Source organism: Gavialis gangeticus, unplaced genomic scaffold, assembly GCF_001723915.1.
Source record: "Gavialis gangeticus isolate Ggan-Ray unplaced genomic scaffold, GavGan_comp1, whole genome shotgun sequence".
In the NCBI taxonomy this organism is placed as follows: domain Eukaryota; kingdom Metazoa; phylum Chordata; order Crocodylia; family Gavialidae; genus Gavialis; species Gavialis gangeticus.
The window spans coordinates 47,962,322-47,980,974 of NW_017728996.1; the positions used below are offsets into that span (position 1 = coordinate 47,962,322).

The 18,653-nt window shown below is 48.9% G+C and overlaps 1 protein-coding gene across 1 annotated transcript in view; it reads left to right on the plus strand.

The window, feature by feature from the left end:
• The window catches only part of CSPG4 (chondroitin sulfate proteoglycan 4), an 82,752-nt gene extending 65,867 nt beyond the window's left edge, over window positions 1-16,885 (plus strand). Inside the window, exons 6-10 of the mRNA XM_019504440.1 lie at window positions 4,212-4,410; window positions 5,378-5,512; window positions 6,351-6,517; window positions 10,933-11,116; window positions 12,020-16,885. Coding sequence (XP_019359985.1) covers window positions 4,212-4,410; window positions 5,378-5,512; window positions 6,351-6,517; window positions 10,933-11,116; window positions 12,020-13,980 — 2,646 coding nt within the window. The 3' untranslated portion in view covers window positions 13,981-16,885. The remainder of the gene's footprint in view (window positions 1-4,211; window positions 4,411-5,377; window positions 5,513-6,350; window positions 6,518-10,932; window positions 11,117-12,019) is intronic.
• Window positions 16,886-18,653: the final 1,768 nt, after the last annotated feature.

The following is an 18,653-nucleotide window of genomic DNA, read 5'->3' on the forward strand; positions in this document are numbered from 1 at the left end:
AGGCAGAGCAACTCATGGCAGCAAGCCCCAGTAAGGAAATGCACTGGACATTCTCATTAGTTCTTCCTGCTGTTCAGGAAGCATTGACACGAAAGCTGCAGGGCTTTTCATTAGCTTGCTGTGGGGTTCAGGCAATGGAGCAGAAATGAATTACAGCAACCCATGATACCTGCCTTGTGCACCTGTTAAAACTGCCCTTTCTACCTTGGTGAGGGGGAATTTTGGATGGTGCCAAATCCAATCTAAGATTGATCTGCCATTAAGAATCCTCCAAGCAGCCTTACTTGCTCATTAGTGCATGAGTATTAGAGGGAGGGAACAGAGAGGCCTCCATGTAGAAGGCAGCAGGGTTGGGAGAAGAGCCCTCCACAAATGATATCCCACCTTCAGGGGCTGTGCAGTTTCACATGCAGATTCTATGGTGCTGGCTTTGGCTAGAAAACAAGTGTCTAGAAATAGGCCCCTGCACCCCAGCTTGTCTTTGTGGAGTACCTTTTCACCTAAGGTCTTGGACTATGATGTGGAGAACTGCCATGGACTTCAGGGGATGTCTACATTGGACCAGGCCTCTTATTCCTTATCATGTATCTGCACTAGAGTAATAATGTAATAATAATAATAATAATAATCTGTGCTCTGTATAGCAACCCTTTTCATTTGACACCTCATGAAAGCTCACAGAAAACTTCCCATTGACTTAATGCAAGTTGGATGGAGTCCTGAGTTACCACAGCTTCTCTGGGCAGTGCTTAATAACTGCCTTCGTTCAGGACCTGATCCAGAATTCCCGTTAAGTGGTACAGCCTGAGAGATTTTGCAGGATTTGGCTATTCATCAATAAACATCTCCACCATGAAAGCAGGAGGGAGAAGTAAGAGGTTGAATAAACCTGTAGCTAGTCCACAAAGAATATTAGCATTCGGGGCACTTGTACATATGGCAGTTGTCATGATGTACATGTGATGAAAATGTCATTTGTGTGGCTTAGTGGCGTCACACATTACACTTGTACCAGTTTTGAGGGTTTTAATGAGTTTGCATTGTTGCAAATGAAACTGTATCCTGATGTAGTTGCATTTGCAACAATCCATTGCAGCTGTCAGCTTGCCCCCAGCCAAAGGAGTGGTGGGCAGGCTCCACAGAAAAAAAGGATTGGGCCCCTCGCTGCTTCTGGTTTTAGCGGGTGCTGCTGAAGGCAGAAGTAGTAAGGGGCCCAATTCTTTTTTTTGTTTGTTTTCCAGCAGAGCCTGCCTACCTCTCCCATGGCTGGGGGACAAGCTGCTGGCAGGCCAAGCAGCTCCTGGGCTGCGGGGGGCCCCAGTCCTTCCCTCCACGGCAGCCGCACCCCCCAGACAGGCTGCTAGTGGGCTGGGTGCTGCCCCAACTCAGAGGCAGCACCCAGCCAAATCCAATTGTTCCCCAAGCCCACCCACTGATAGCCTGCCAGGTGCTGCTCCCTGGGCAGGCTTGGGGAACAGCTGGATCAGACCAGGTGCTGCCTCTGAGCTGGGGCAGCACCTGGCCCACAACCAGCCTGCCCAGGGAGACCTGGGGGGCGCCACCACTGCAGCAGGAAGGACTGGGGGCCCCCCACAGCTCAGGGGCTTCTCAGCCCACCAGCAAGCAGGCTCCGTCTCCACCAAAAAAATAATGGATTGGGCCCTTCACCATAATGTGACAGAAAAATTGAAACAGTGGGTTTCAGTTAAAAAACCACTGTTTCAATTTAGAGGGTATAGAATAAAACCCTGAGGACTAAACCCCTATCACATGTACAAGCACCCCTAGAGATCCCATAAGACACAGCCACCTCTGGGAGCCATGTGACATCTCTTTAAGAGCACATAGCAACTGCATACAAGATTTGAGGGAGTAGAGAGTGAAGAATTAAATAAGAAATGCAAGGGAAATTTGTAGGGAGCTAAAAAAATGTGCTTAGAATGAAATGTAACCAAAACCCAAGGGTTAATGTTTTAAGCCTCATGTAAAGCATGGAACAGATTGGCCACCTGTCCCAATTTTTGCCTGGGTAGACAGGACTGGGAGGGGACCTGGCAGAGTTGAACGCCAAGGAGACCAGTGCAAAGCTGGAGCATTCCTAGAGTATTTTCCTTTAAAGAACTTCTCTCTGGCGATGGCAGAGATCTTCCCAGGGTGACAGGAAAACAACCGTCATACCCACCCAGTGGGATGATGGAAATCTTTACATTGAGCATTTGGTGAAACCATAAACCTGCCAAAGTCAAGTTTGAGTCACAAGAAACCAGAGCTGAAAGAGCCACTTTATTACAGCGCTTACCAGTAGCCAGAATTACAGCGGAGGCTGCACTCTGTACAGACTGGGCGTGCCTCGTTCTAACGCAGAGAGCAGCTCAAAGGCCAAAGGCTGCCTGAGCCTGACTTCCTGCTGCTTGTGTGAGAGCAGCCCTGCCCAGCCATGCAAGAGAGAGGCCTGCACACATCACCCTGCTGCAAAGCAATCCCGAGCTCTCCTTCTGCAGGAACCACCGTATCCAGTCAGGGCCTTCAGTTGGGGTCAGTGAAATTTGATTCTGGCCCATTTCACCAGTGACACTGGCTCCTCTCCCAGAGACCTCAACAGAGGCAGATCAGTACTGTCTCATGTGAATTTGGATCCGTTAACAACCATGAATGTTTGGCCTGTGGCAGACAGGAAACAACTGGCTGTTTAACATAGTGTATCATTGAAGTTTAAGGCAGGGTAAGCATTTCCTAGCCAAACCTTGGAGGAATGTGGCCTGCAGGAAGGTGAGCAGGGAGCAGTAACCAAGCCTTGCAGACTTCCTCCTGGTGGGGTAGAAATGCCAAAGGTGTGATCACTATGTGATTTACTGCCCCTGCCTTGCCTGCAGCCTCCCCATAATCTCAGGCTTGCTGTAGGCACAACGGGTACAGATTCTTGGTGATATCAATGCACCCTGCTCCCGTGCGACCAAGTGGGAGTTAGGTGCTTAAATACCTTTGGAGGATTGGGGTCAGCAGGCCCACTAGCATTGCAGGTGCACTCAGGAAGAGGTATATGACAGGTCTGATGGAGGGCAGAAGCAGCAGAGTGGAATGAATTGGGATCTGCAGTGAGAGTCAGGACAGCTGGGTTCTCTCCCTAGCTCTGCCACTGCCCTTCTGTGTGTCCTTGAGCAGAGCCCTTCTCCTCCCATCCTTTTGTCTGTCTTGCCTACTTAGACTATTAGAGACTGTCTGTGCAGGTCCTAGCACTACAGGACCCTCATCTGTCTTGTGACTTCTAGGCACTAATGCAATCGAAAAAATAGCAGCAGCGAGGCAGCCTCAGGAACCCTGCTCCCAGAACATGAAAGCTGGTAGCCAGGGCTGTGCACAGGGCTAAGCTGGGTACATACTTGCCGTTCCAAGAGACTCTGCCAAGGCAGTTTTCTGCTTTGTGAGGACCCTATGATAGGATGGCCGGATTGGAAGCCATCCAGTCAGAGGCTGTCTCACAAGCTGAATGAGACAGTCATGTGGAAAGGAGAACTGGCCCTGTTAAGAAACACAGCACCTTGAGATGCAGCTAGTTCAAGAATTTGTGACCCAGTGAGAGCCACTTCCTTTGAGAAGCTCCAGGAAGGAACTTGGGTGAAATTGCAGAGTAAATCCTGTTAGGAAGTGTGAAGCCAGAGAGGTTGTTAGTGCCCAGCCATAGGAGGTCACACAGGGGAACGAACTCTCATTCATCAGCTTCACAGCGGTTTAGAAACATTCAGGCCCCAGAGACCTGGGTCAGGATCACCACATCCTATTACAGATCGGAAAACTGAGTCCTGAGACACCCACCGCTGAATGCTTCTGCCCCATCACACAATCGGTTCAGTGTCAGTGAGCACCTGGCTCTGCAGCTTGTGCGGAGAAGCCTCAATTAAAAACAGCTGTGCTCCAGAGTCACGGTGACACTGAGCCTGTGAAAACACAGAGAGGCTGCATATTCCCTCCCTCTATACACAACATGCTGTTGTTTGGCCGCAGCTGACTGAAGAGGACTGAACCTGCCACTCCTTGCTTGTGTGACTAACCCCACTGAAGGCAGTGGGGCTACTCTTGTGAGTCAGGGCACCAGGATCAGGCCCCAGCTGACTGTAAAAACAGCTCTCTGGTTGCTCTGGTGGACTCTCCCCACCCTTCTGGGGATCTGTGTCAAGTTCACGGCAGGCTAATGCTTTGGCCTTCTTTCCCAGATGCGGGAAGGCACCACGGCAGAGATCACTCCTGACATCCTGAGAAGCGAGGATGAGGACTCCCCTCCAGAAGATGTGGTTTATTCCATCATGTCCCCAACCAATGGGAAGGTTGTGCTGAAACCATCTCCTAGCAACGGGATTCTGCAGTTCACTCAGGCTCAAATAAATAGCGGGCTCGTCCAGTTCGTGCACAATGGTACGGGGCACTCGCCCAAAGGTGGGAGACAGCCTGGCCTGGCCTGGTTCCTAGTGACCCTGGGAAACCTGTCTGTGCCTCCATCTGGGGAGGCCAGCATGAGCAGGAAGTCACCCCAGCCCACCAAACACCCCACACATCAGTGCCCAGCCTCTAAACCCTGGAGCCATCCCACCCTGGGGGCACCACCAAGTCACCAGGCAGGAACTGCTCTTACTTACCCCTGTGGAGACCCAGGGAAACCCTCAGCCTCAGTGCGGTCACTCCAGATTGACCCTGGTGCGAGGGGGAGCAGAGCTCAGCCTGGGGTGTTCAGAGCTGCTTCCTCCTGTCCTGTAATCATCTCAGGGCTGGCCAGGAAGGGCTTTTGCCCACCGCTAGCTTACTTTGTTATGTACAGACCCTGGGCAGTGTGTTCAACAGTACGGTGCTTACAGTAGAGTACAGGTCCTACATGTCTTCATACAAAAGGCTCTAGGGAAACTACCAGCCCTTGCAGTCCACACCCCAACTCCTCAGTTGTCCTATTTTGTTATTTTGAGGAACCTCAGTGTTGGGTTGGTCTGTGCACTATAACTGACAGTCACAGATGTAGAAGTCACAGCCCATGGCACAGAGAATTGCACTTTATGATGGGCACTAGCCCTGGCCCAGTCTGGGCTGGGAGGTGTACTCTCTGTGGTCATGCAGACCTCAGCTTAGCTGGTACATACTCCCCCAAGTACATAGTTCACCATAAAACCTGGGATCACTTTGGGACATTCAGGCCTGCACAAGATGTCCTACTCTTACACCCTCAACTTTTGCCTGTGCTGGGACTAGAGAGGAAATTATCCTTCTTGTCCAGCACTCCCTGAGCTTTGCTGGGTCACCCTACCAGGATACCCTGTAGTGCCACCCATCCTGTGGTATAAGAGCACCTACCAGATATTACTCACTCCTGAAATCATTGCTGTACTTTCTGCAGGATCCCTTGATGGTGGGTTCTCCTTTGATTTGTCTGATGGAAAGAATGTATCACCTCAGCACTTCTTCAGTGTGAGTGCCCACCAGGAGCCGGTCATCAGCCTGGTAAATAAACAGGATCTCACCATGTGTCCAGGTGAGTTGCACATAGGGGAGCCAGGGGCAGTGCCATCTGAGGCTGTTAACAAGATGAGACTGTGGGGAGGGGGACCTTGAGAATTCACCCACTTACCAACATCCAAAGGCTTAAATGACTATTGGCCTAGGCTGGCTTGTGGAAGGAGAGGCTGAAAATCAACTGCATTAGAGAGAAGAGTGGGAATAGTGTACATCAGGCTGAGATGAGGCAGCAACCTCTTAACCCCTTCATTGTGGGCAGCAATAAAAGGAGATTGGAAGTTGATTCAAAATGAGACAAATGCTTCAACAGTCTCACGTCGGGCCATTCTCCTGAGGATAGTCTCAACTGGCTTCTACTGCACCATTACAGCCAGCAGCCTTAACTTACCCAAGCCATTATTCTGGAATTTATTGACACAGAGAATCGGGGAGGCTGCAGAAGAGTCAATTTCTGGGGAAGACAGTAAAAGTGGGGTGATCGGGCACCATAAAATTGGGTTCTTCTACCCAAAAATAGAGGTGGTACTTTACCTCCTATTGTGTGGAATTACCAACATTCCAGGGACAGTTTCCAGCACAGATGCATGTGTTGTGGCTGGGAGTTGAACCCATAGGTGGAAGAATAGGAATGAAAGGGAGAGCAGAGTAGCTAGATTAGTGCAGATAGACCAAAGATGGTGCAGATAGTGCAGACCCAGATTGGTGCAGATAGACCAAACACCCATGTACCTGTAGACACAGATGGCCTGTCAGACACATCTTTCTGTAAAGGCAATGGGGAGGGGGAAGCAAACACTGACTGGCTGCCATGCCTGTACTGTGAATAAACCCACTATATATTATTTGTTTTAAAGGGACCCTTCAGCCAATCACTAGCCAGAATCTGAAGGCCATGACCAACAGCAAAGCAGATGCCAGCTCCTTATTCTACAGCATACAGCAGCCCCCACAGCTGGGCAGGCTGGTGAATTCCCAGCTGGGTAGTGCCATGGGGGATGTGAAGAACTTCACTCAGGCTGAGGTGAGTGCTTTTGTCATGTTCCCTGTGCTAAAGAAGGTGCCCTGGCTCATTGTTGAGGCTGCTGCCCCAAAAAGGAGGCTGTATTTTCCATGGCTCCCAGACCAACTGCATCCTTCATGAGGCAGTCTTTTGTAACCAGAGCTGAAATACCTGATGACAAACACCTTATTGCCAATTGCCAGAGCCTGTGCTGAAAACAAACAAAAGCTACTGTAGGTGACAGTGAGGGTCAATGAGTTAGGAGGCAGGGGCCATTTCCTCTGGTAGGGTTGAAGGCATCAGGTAAAGCATCAACACAATGGACCCCCTGGCTGGCTGCTTCAGCAAAGAGGCTGAGGACTGAGCAGACTGTCAAGACTGAGTGACTTTTCCAGCCTGGCAAAGGGTTTGACAGGCCAAAGCTAAACAGGATTATCAGGCTCTGTTCCAGGAGCCTATCTTCCTGCTGCCACTGCGTATTGAGGTAAGCAGAGGACATGTGTCTTCCTGGAGGTCAAACTGTCAGCTCCCACTGGTGCTGCATCAGCTGCACATTATCGGATTAGCACTGGAACCTGATCCCCAGCAGGTGGAGGTCAGCCAAGCTCCGGCACAGCCAACAGAACTGTCTTGACTTGCACTGGCTGAAAAGTGAGGCCTTCAGCTTCACAAGCAGGGGCTCTCTTATAGGATTCCTACTCCATAAACCTAACAGAACAATGGCATCTCTATCCACCAGGTGCCATGTGGCTGTACAAAGCTTTTTCTTGGCTTCCTCTGTGATGCCTCAGGGTATGAAACACCCTCTATCTGATATGGAAAGCTTGTAGCCCTGGTACCTCATTAAGGGCCACAGGAGCTGGAGCAGCCAGGCTTGTTACATTAGCAGACCCAGCTTGGAAGGGGTCTGGTGATTCCTATAAAAGGATCTTCCCAGGAAGGGCCTCTCAAGTGTGGATGTGGGAGGGCCTCCCGGGAGAAGAGAGGGAATGGCAGGACAAAAGAGAGCTCTTCATTGGCTAGGAAAATAGTTATTTTGGAGTTGCTGTACACCTGGAGAATGAACCTGGGCCCTGAAAGGCAGCATAGGCAGCATGTCAGTCTTTCCCAGGCCAGAGTGGTCGGGACAGGCCAGCTGTGCATGCATCTGCCTATAAGCAACTGGATGGTTAAGAGTTAGACAAGAGTGGGAAAGCCTAACAGCTTTACTTCATTTTACTGAACTAGCCCAGTCCCTTGTAGAGAAAGCTATAGATTGAGGCCTGCTCATAGAAAACACTGACCTGTGACATGCCTTCCTATTCAAAGAGGAACAGAAAGGATCCAGTTTGTTTTTCAGAATCTGCATTACACTGTAGGTTGTCCTTCCCTTTTTCTTGTATTGCCTGGCTACAGCTCCTCCCTCATGTACCATAGACAAACTATAGGCAAGGCTTGCAAAATGTTACTGTAATTACACTAGCAGAGTCCTAGAGAAATCATTCTAAGAACACATAAAAGGGGAGTTTATCCCATTATAGAATTCAAGAGGTTGGCCTGGATGTTCCCTGGAAAGGCACCTGCACACCCCTCTAGAAATCTCCCATGAAGGATTGATTCCTGGGTAGTTTCTAACCTGGTAATCGCTGTATTCCCTCATGATTTCCATTTGCCCATTGAGGCAGCCTGGGTTAGTAGGTTATAGCAGGAAGCCAGGAGCACTGGATTCTACTGGCTCAGCCCCTGACCTGCTGGGTGATCTGGGGCAAGTCACTTCAGCCCTGTGCCTCAGTTTCCCTATTGGTACTATGGGACTGGTGGTCTTCCCAGTATGTAGTGTTCTCAAACCCTTGGCAGAAAGGTGGTAGAGCATTGTTGCCCTGATGATACTGTGCCCTGTTCTACTGGTGCTGTATTTACCTACCCAGATCTGAAACCTGCTGTCGGAAGAGAGGAGCCTGCATGCAGCAAAGAGCTACTCATTTTCCCAAGCTCAGCTGTGATTCAGTCCTCCCCAAAAACAGCTCCCACCACATCTGGTTTTCATTCTTGACTTTGGTTTCAAGTCCTGCCTCTTAAGATCGTCCCAAGGATCTGTAGCACTGCAAGTACAGGTCTATCAGATAACACTGCTGGCCAATGAAATATTCACTGGGTTACCAAAGCAACACTTGTGGTTGCCATGGCTCCTTTGACATCATACTCCAGAAAGCCTGTGGTGGATGATGGTTCCACTGTCCTCAGCAGCATGTGAATAGGGAGAGAGGAGCACAGGAAATTCAGATCTCCACTCCATCAGTGGGGTTTCCTATTTGGATCTACCCCTGCTTCTGGAAATTGCTAGTTGCCTTCAGCAGACTGGGGCATACACATAAGCAAGAAGCCATGTTACAGAGAAGGCTGTAATCACCCTTGGTGTTTTATAGGGAGAGAGAAAAAAAAGAGCCTGGTATTTAAAATCAGGCAATATAGCAATGCCCACAAGTACAATTAGATGTCTAAATTGTGCACACATTGACCACAACTATGTGTACAAAGGTTTGTGGGGTTGATCTTTTTATGCACAGTTTTAGGCACAAGTTAGAGGTGACTGTGTAATTTACTGTACATCCAAACTAGGCATGCATTTTGCGTATGCAAGTGTACCTGCCTAAGTCAGAAAACCTATCACTAAAGGAACCATCTCATTCTGATCTAAACCTCTGGAGTAGATAGCTGCAGCTTTCAAACTGCCTTTTTCTTATGTTAATAGAGAGCTCTACTCTCCATGAGAGCTCTGCTCTGCTCAGCCCTTTGGTTTCTCTACCCTGAGCTATATGAGCCATTTTTAGCCCAGGGGAGCAAGGCAGCTCTGAGAGGCCTTGTCTTTCAGCATCTTTGACAATACCATTTATTATGAACAATAATATTACTGTGGTACCTAGAGACTCCATTTGTGGTGGGGGTCCTTTGTGCCAGGCACTGTGCAAGCCCATGGTGAGAGGCCACAGCACTTTTTACTGTTTTAAATAAATGAGACAGGCAAGTGGTAGGAAGGAAAACAGATGTGAATGTAACTTGCCAAAAGCTACACAGCAGTTCCGTGGCTGAGTCACAAAGGGAACTCAGGTCTCATGATGTAAAGCCCAGTGCACCATCCATTAGGCCAGCTTCGTCCTCTGTGCCCCATCTATATTCTCAGTGGCAATGATGAGGTCTTACCACAGCTTTCCACGTTGTAGCACAGCTTTGCTTATCATTAAGCCTCTTTGTTCTCTATGGGGCTTGTGTGTGTCCATCCAACCCAACTTTATTCGGCTTCTGTTTCTTATTCTCTGCATTCTGGTATATTAGTGACATATGCAACATCCTTTCACGGTTCTCTACTCCTTTAAAGGAGGACAAGAAGATCTGAGTCCTGCTTCGCTCAGGAGCTCTCTGCATTTCCATGTCAGTTTATAGACAGTTATTTGACCTTCTGCTTGGCTCCTATTCACAGCCAGCCATCCTACCATTTCTCAGCCCAGTGCAAAGTAAAGGCAGTCATCACTGCCTGCAGTAGCTGCCTAATAGGAGTGGTGTCCCTTTGCCTTGAAAAGTTTTGGGGGTCTTACAGAACTGACTCTATCAGGATGTGGAATCAGGGACATGGGTCATGTGTTCTTGGTGTACACTCATGCACTTCACTTCCCCCAAACACAGAATCATAGAAACATAGAATAAAAGGACCGGAAAGGACCTGTAAAATCATTGAGTCCAGTCCCCTGCCGTGGGCAAGAGGCAATTGGGTTCAAACCAACTCTACAAGGTGCTTGTCCAGTCTCCTCTTGAACACCTCCAGGGATGGTGGTAGAAATAAGTATCATCAGGCAGTGTCCTTGCTTAAAAATTCCTAGTCTGCCACTCCAGTGAGCTCTGCCCAAGAAGCCCTGTCCCTCCATCTCCCTCGCACTCATGTACATGGCCCCTGCATTTGTAGGAGAGAACCTCCTCAGTCCACATAGCTCAGTTCTGACTTGCTGTGTCACCAAGAGCCTCAAGTAGTAGCCCCTCAGCGCCCAGCTCTTCCTAGTAAATAAAAAGGCTTGATTGTTCTTTCCTATTAAACCTGCAAAACACTGTTTGGCATGTCTGCTGGCTATAATGGAGTCTTAATGGTCTCAGGGTACCAGATCCTCAAAGTTAAATGTGTCTGACACCAAAAGGAGACTCTGGTAGGGAGCATGACTCCATTGCTAAAGACAAATTGAGGAGACAAGACATCAGGCTTCTACTCCGCCTTGCTGTGTGGTGTAGGGCAAGGACTGTGCCTCAGTTTTGCTTAGGTCCCTGTATCACAACACTTGTGACAGCACTGTGATTGGAGTGAAGAAAGATGAACAGTTCTCTTTCTGACTTAAATCAGTTTTATTTATTCTGTCTGACTTTGCTGAAATTAAAAGGTTGTTTGGTTTGTCTGTCTGCTTGTTTCAAACTAGGTGAATAGTGGAACAATCTTTTATCAGCATGAAATGCCCCAGCAGCCATTTTGGCTTACCCAGGATGCTCTTCATTTCCGAGTCTCTTCTCCTCCCATCGTAACAGAGCCATATATCCTCAGAGTGTCGATATCATTTGAAGCAAGCTGTCCCCAGCGGTCAACTCAGCTCTGGAGAAACAAAGGTAAAAGCCTGGAGGCAGAAGGGAACAAATCGGAGCTGGTTTCCATGAACTGAAAGGAGAGGTTATAGCCAAGGAGAAAGAGGGAGGGTGCAGATGGTGAGTTACAGCAGGGGAGTCCAACATTTTTGGCAGGCACGCCACAAATGACATGAGCAGGTTCTGTCCATGACTTGCAGCAGACTGAGAGGGGATAAGCAGCACAGCAGCAGATTGAGCAGAAAGCAGAGCAGCAGATCTGGCAGGGGGAGGGGATTGAAGTGGCACTCATGGAGGGTGTGCAGCTAATTCGTGGCTCAGCTGCCAACAGATTGCCCCCCCCCCCCGAGTTACAGGATGCAGAGAACAAGAGACTTGTCCTGAATTTACAGCCCCCTCCTCCCAATTACTAAGAATCTTCAGAGTTACTACCCTGAAAATCCAAATGGAAATCCCAGTGCAGGAAGGCAACCCCACTCAGGATGGCACTTTAAGCACAAGGAAGTTTGACCATGTGCTTTCCTGGGTTAGGGGTTAACTAACATGGAACTGGTCTCTCTCCATGGCAAGGATTCTCATGCCTCTCTGTTCCTTCTTGTCATTCATTCCTCCCTTTCCTGCCATTTCTTTCTTTCATATCCCTCTATCTTTCTGTAGTCTTTCCTTTTGTCCTTCATCTCCTGCACAGCCATGTGACCCCATATCTTCCCCTTCTATCCCTGTTCTAGCTTTCCTTCTGACCTCTCTTCCCTACTTCCATAGTCTTTTTCCCCTCCCCTCTCTTGTCATGCTGCCGTCTAGTCCATCAGTCTAGCTTTCTGGTTGTTCCTTCCCTCCTTTCTTCATCACCTTACTGTCTCTGGCTGCTCATGGCTGAGCATTGTTATCATCCAGACCACCACAGGCCTGTGTTTTCTTTCCTTTTAGGCCTCATGCTTCTGAAAGCACAGCATGCAAAGATTAACACCTCAGTGCTGGATGCTTCCAACCTTTTGACCAAGGTTCCAGAGTCCAAAAGGGCATCCTACGATGTTGTGTTCCTGGTTACTGAGTTACCCTCCCATGGTCACCTCTCTGTGGCTGATGTACCCATCAACAAAGAGCATCCTTATTTCCTGCAGTCTGATCTGGTCATGGGTGGTCTGAACTATGCTCACTATGAGTCTGGTGCCATAGAAGACCATTTCAGATTTAAGGCCTGGCTTCGGCCTCTGGCCATGGAGTCTATTCACCCTCCCCAGGAAGGAGGTGGGGTGTTCATTTCTGAAGCCTTCAATATAACTGTGAATGCTAATAATGAAAATCCACCTCGGCTAACTAAGCAAAGACATGTCCTGCAGGCCCACCAAGGCTCCTTAGTGGTGCTGTCCCGAGATCACTTGGATGTAGTGGATCCTGACAGTTCTCCTGAAGAGATTGAGTACAACATCCTCAAGAGGTCAGCCAGTGGCTTCCTGGCCAACACGCACAATAAACAGGTGCCAATCAGCCGGTTCACCCAAGCAGAAGTCAATGCTGGCCACCTGGTCTTCATTGCCAATGGGAGCAGTTCTCTTGGATCCTTAGACTTGAGCATCTCTGATGGGCATAATCTACCCATCTTCACTTCCCTGGAAGTAGAGGTTCTTCCTGTATTGACAACAGGGATGAGCCAGATACCTCTAGAAATACCTCAGGACCGGAACATTGCCTACTTGTCCAGAGATCACCTCCAGGGGGGCTCACAGCCAGGGAAACAAGATGTCCTTTACACAATCACCAGAAATCCCAAATTTGGCCAGCTGAGGGTCAACCAAAAGCCAGCAAGGGACTTCTCACAGAAGCAGGTGGACCAAGGGGAAGTGACTTTTATTTTCACAGATTTCACCTCCCCTGAGGATGAATTCCAGTTCCTTTCAAGATCCAAAGCAGGAAACATGTCAGGAGCAGTGAATGTGACAGTCAAGGCTTTGGTCAAAATGCAGCAGGGGATTCTGTGGCCAAGGGGCAAAACCATCCTGCTGGACACCAGTGTCCTTGACGCAAGCGAGCTGGCCAACAAGACAAAGAGTGTCCCAGTCTTTAAGATCCACAAAGCCCCCCAAGGCAGCCAATTTGTGAAAGTCTCAGATGACAAAGACAGGCAGCCCACTACCACTGACACCTTCACCCAGGATGATCTTGAGAGAGGGTTGATTGCACTGGAAGTCCCACAAGCCAAAGACTCTGGGCAGCACTTGCAGAACAACAGCTTTGTGTTCGAACTGGCAGCTGCAGGGGTGCCGCCTGCCTTGGAGTTGCTGAAGTACAGCTCTGAGCCCTTCGACTCGTCCAAGGTGTACAGAGCCACACTTCTCACTGCCACCCATTTCCCAGATACAAGTGTCTGGCCCACACTCCAGGAGACAAGCACTTCCCCAGCAACCTCAGCCACTCAGCCCCAGGGCTTACCACGACCAAGTCACAACGCTAGTGAGCATGAGACACCTCCCACAGCCTGGCAAGGCCATGAGGCCACAACCAGCCCTTCCCCTGTGGAAGGGGGCACATTCCTCAGCTTCATCGAAGCCAACATGTTCAGTGTTATTATCCCAATCTGCCTCATCATCCTTCTTTTGGCTTTAATCCTCCCCCTGCTGTTTTATCTCCACAAGCGCAACAAGACTGGAAAGCACAATGTCCAGGGCACAGCCGCCAAACCCAAAAATGGGGCTGTGGTTGACCAGGAGACCTTTAGGAAGACTGACCCAAACCAAGCCATTCCTTTAACAACTGTGAACACACTGGAGGCCAAGGGATCAGGACCCGTGACCAAAGGAGCAGGGGCAGGAGGGCAGCAAGACCCTGAGCTACTTCAGTACTGCCGGACTTCAAATCCCACCCTAAAAAATAATCAGTACTGGGTCTGAATGCGGGCTAAGAGGCTGAAAGGCAAGACTCTTCCCTTCCAACCAGAACTCCCCAGCCTCCTCAACTGCTATGGAGTCCTCCTGCCCCTTGCTCCTCTTTGTCTCCTCTCATCATCCCTCACAGACAGGAGGCAGTATCCCTTTGACACAAGAGGACTTCTGGGCATACTGGATCTTCCTGATGCTTTCAGGGCCTCACTGGTACAAAAGCAAGGAATCTCCCTGAAGTGAACTCATACCCTGAAGTCTCAGCTCTCCCACCATCTTGGGGAAAAGGGGAGAAAAGTCTGGTGGGTAAATTAAATATGAAATGCCATAGACCGAGGAGGAAGACCTTGTGGGAATTCTATAAGCATTTGACCACCCAAACCATTCTGGTGAGGTGCTCTGGGAACTGAATAACTAACTGAGCTAAAAGATCCCAGGCCAGGTTGATCCCTGCACACCCTATCCAGCCCACTGCACACAACTCTCTCAGTGGGGAGATAGGATAAGACTTTCACCAGTGTGTTTTTCCAGCTCTGAAGCATGAAGTGGGATTTAAGAGCAAGTTGCACTAAGTAAGGATTGAAAGGAAGCTTTCTGAGTTCCCCATGGCTAGGCTGGCTGAGGCACCAGAGCACAGGGTTGGAAAAAATCTTTTGCTGATGCCAAGGGAATCTGAAAGTGTCACTATCCATTTGGAAAAATAATCTCCCCTTCTCTGAATATTTCTTGTGTGTCTCATAAGCCAAATTGCACAGTCTCCCTAGCCTTGTTGCGCAACAGGTAAAACGAATTTAACAGATTACAAAACTGGGGCATGTTTATAGTGAGGAAAGCCTATCACACACTCCCTAAAGGGCATGCGTGGGTGTGTGGGGTATATTTTATGAAACAAATAACATGTGTGGGGCCAAATCCTCACCTGCTGTAACCCAGTCTCACTCCATTGATTTATACCAGCAGAGAATGGAGCCATGTACAACTACCCTGGGCTTGTTTCCACTCTCACCTACCACAGTGAAAATTGGTTGTAACCCTCAGAAGGGATGGGTATGTACAGAAGAGAAAAAACAGACCCATCACATATTTCCATGAGGGCACCTCTCCTCCAACATGGGACATACACACAGAAAAAAATGGTTTTTCCAAAGTGGTTCACATAAATATATTGTCCTAAGCAAGCGTTCTGGCAGGAGTGATGTCCTCTCCAGCTCATTTTTAAGCCATTGAGCAAACAGAACAATTTAGAAATAATGGTGCCAAACCTTGGGAACTTTCTCAGATCAAATGTCTATTACATTAAAAGGAAAGTTGCTGAAGAATGGGAAGAGGAAGACCTGAGTTGGGAGCTCAAGTCCTGACCAAACTATAGTATTTTTCATTGCTACATCACCTCAAGGGCCAGATTCTGCTTCCATTTACAATGGTGGAAATATGGAACAATTCAATCAAAGCCAATGGGATTTTTCCAGATTTGTGCCATTCTAACTCAGAGTATAATTTGGCCCTAACTGACATTTACTTACATTGTTCTCTCCAAAACTAGCTCTCTGAGTGTAGGAGTTGGGGGATATCCTTGGGGTGTTTGGGGGTTGGGGGTCTCTCTAACATCAGTGCAAACAGGGGAAATATTTTTGTGACTATGCTGAAGTTGCCTGACTGTATGTGTAGGGCCAAATGTTTAAAAGCGCAGCTACTAAAGTGCATATGTCTGACTCACAAAACCAGGAACTGCAGAGTGTACAAGCCCCAGTTTGTGGTGTCCAGATACCCGCATGCACATGTACATCAGACCTGCACACCTGTCAGCATTTGTGTACTTGGAAATGCATGTGCAATAGAACAGGTGCGCATGTTGGGGAACGGGGTCCCATGTCTCTACAGTTGTAAATGCCTCATCTCTGAAACAGTTCCTGTGCCTTTAGGATACTGTGAAGCAAGGCTGCAGAGGAGCTGAGAGCTGGATCCCATGCCAATGGGTGGAGCAGAGGCACAAAGAATTGTTTCACATCTTCCTCCTCCATTGCAGTTCCCAAGCTCACTTCATGTGCGACCCTAGACACACAGCCTTCCAGAACAGGAGCTGACAGCGCTGACCTGGGCAAAGTACTGCAGACTTCTCCCACACAGCTCTGCCAATGCAAATCCCTTTGTGTCTGCCATTGGTGTCAGACCTGTGTGCAGCTTTGCCAACACCTCTCACTTCTGTCCTGCAGCAACTCTCCCAATAAGCTCCAGGACTGAGGGGCAACACCCATGTTCCTCCACTCCCAGGCCTCCCCACTGCCCCGCCTGTGGTCCCCCATACCGATCCGCATCAGCCTTTGCCAGTCCACACCACTGTGCCACCACATTGCAGCCTTTTGCCTCCTGGGAGCCACTATTGCATAGTGCAGTGGTGTCAAATATATGGCCCATTGGCCAGATCACTCCCACAGACACACATATCTGGCTTGTGGAGCTCCCACAGGAGCTGGGGATTTGGGCAGTGGAGGGGCTATAGATGAAGCATGATGTAAGAGCTGGCCATGGTTGTTATTCCTCTTCCCAAAATACGAGCATGAGTGTCCACCCCAAGCGGTAGGCTTCCTCACTCTGTTCACTGTCACTGAATCCCAGCAACACACTTTCTCCCTCTCCTCCCAGGTTTGCCTCAAATGGGAATTTTGTACCTTGCTACCCTGTAAAAAAGGATTCTGGTTTCATTGCCTGAAAGAATGACTGAGTCAGGGATGGAGGCCTCGAACGGAGCTGGGAGCCAATGAATAGTTCAAACAGCAGCAGCAGTGTTGGAGGTGGATTTCCTAGGGGCTTTTTGTTTTCTTTCCTTTACAGTTTGCTTCCCAACAACAGATTGGATAATTTATAATAAAGAGACCGGTTTTGTAAAGAACAGGGAAATAAACAAGATATTTTTAAAGCAGGCGGTCATGTGATCACTTCTCAGCAAGCAGGAAATGCTGAGCCCAGGTGTCCAGGACACATCAGGCTGATGGTCACCTCAGCTCCTGCTGTTAGTCCCACCTGTGGGAAGCCAGAGTGGGACCATTGCCTGGGTTCAGGTTGCTCTGGAGCTGCACCTGTGAAACCACGGGTGGAATCCAGCTCAGTGCATGCCCGGGCACTGCCAGTCCTGCAGGCAATGCCCACGCTGCAGCATTTCTTCTGCAAGTGACCAAGGGCTTTTCCAGGCCCGACATCCTTATCCTGCCTTTGAGTTATCATTCACATGCTATGTCAGACAAGCTGCTCAGCTGCTACAAATCTGCAGAGCTCCACTGCCTTCAGTGGGGATGTGCCAATTCCCACCAGCTCAGGATTTGCCTCAGGCTCTGCAGCCTGCTGTTCCCTGGCCATGGAGCTGCACAGGTGTTCCTTCAGTGGGAAGAGCCAGGCTTCATCTGGAAACATCCTTGTGACCTTGGTCACCCATTTCCTCCCTGCCCTGGATGTGAAGGGAAAATAAATTAAGATACTAAGAGGAGAAATCCTGCCCAGCAAGTCTGAGTCTAGTCTCAAGTTGTTCATCATGGTGCTGCTTGTTTGGGCTCATTCACACATCCTTCCCATCTAGCTTATAGGTCCTTTTGGAAATAGGAGACTCATGTGATCTATGCTGAGGTTTGCAATGGAGCTCTCAACCAACTTTTATGTAGCTCCCAAGCCTACCAGTAAAATGGGAACCATTTAATTGTTTATGACCGGGTGCCAGGGATCCTTACCCTGGTTCTAGTGCTCACTCCAGTTGGCTGCCAGTATGCCTTCACTGAATTCAATCTGTCTTGAGCAACACTGGCCTTAGTAAAAAAAAAATCATGACTTTTCTCAAGCAATTTAGGTCCAAAATGTCAATGTCCTCCAGCATATGTATATATATTCTAGAGACAGCTTCCTTTAGTTTACCAGGTTCAAGAGCAATGGACAGTAGGTCTGATTCTGTCCTGTACTGAGATCTGCTGGGTGGATGAGTGAGGGGGGCAGCAAGGGAACCTGTCCCAGCCCTGACATGGGAGGACAGGACCAGAGGGGCTCCTGGGCCATCACATCTAATCCTCTGTATTTGTGCTTTCCCTTCACTCAAGGATTTTCCAAAATCATTGCTTCAAACCCTTGCACAAAAAAATCCATTCTGGTATCTGCAGGTGTGCAGCAAAGCCTTGAGACCTGGGATTGCCAGCACCTGCCACACAGCAAGAAAGTTTCCTCAGCACCCTGATCTGGAGATGGAAGATACTTGATACCACATATCCCACATGCTGGAACTCCCTCTCTGATCATATATCCCTTCCATATACTTATGCAGTACAATCTAAGAGCCATTCAGGAGGTTTTTGGCCCTTCATTCCTGGGCTCAGAAGACCATTCCAAGGCTCCTCTCCTCTGATAGATATCGCCCTCTAACTTCCATTCTCATTGGCCACATCTTCACAAGACACTGACTGTGCAGTAGCATCGCATGGCAAAAACTGTGGTGCGATGCTACTGTGCAGTAATATTAAGCTACTGCACAGTAGCATCACAAAAAAGGCATTAATCAGCACTACTATGTAGTAACTTGGGTTACTGCACAGTCATTTAGTTCTTGCTTATACAAGTACAAAATGACGGTGCAGTAACAACTGTGCAGTCAGCATCTTGTGTAAACACAGCCAGTGTGTTCATAACCCCTCTGTAGCCATTTGATTTGG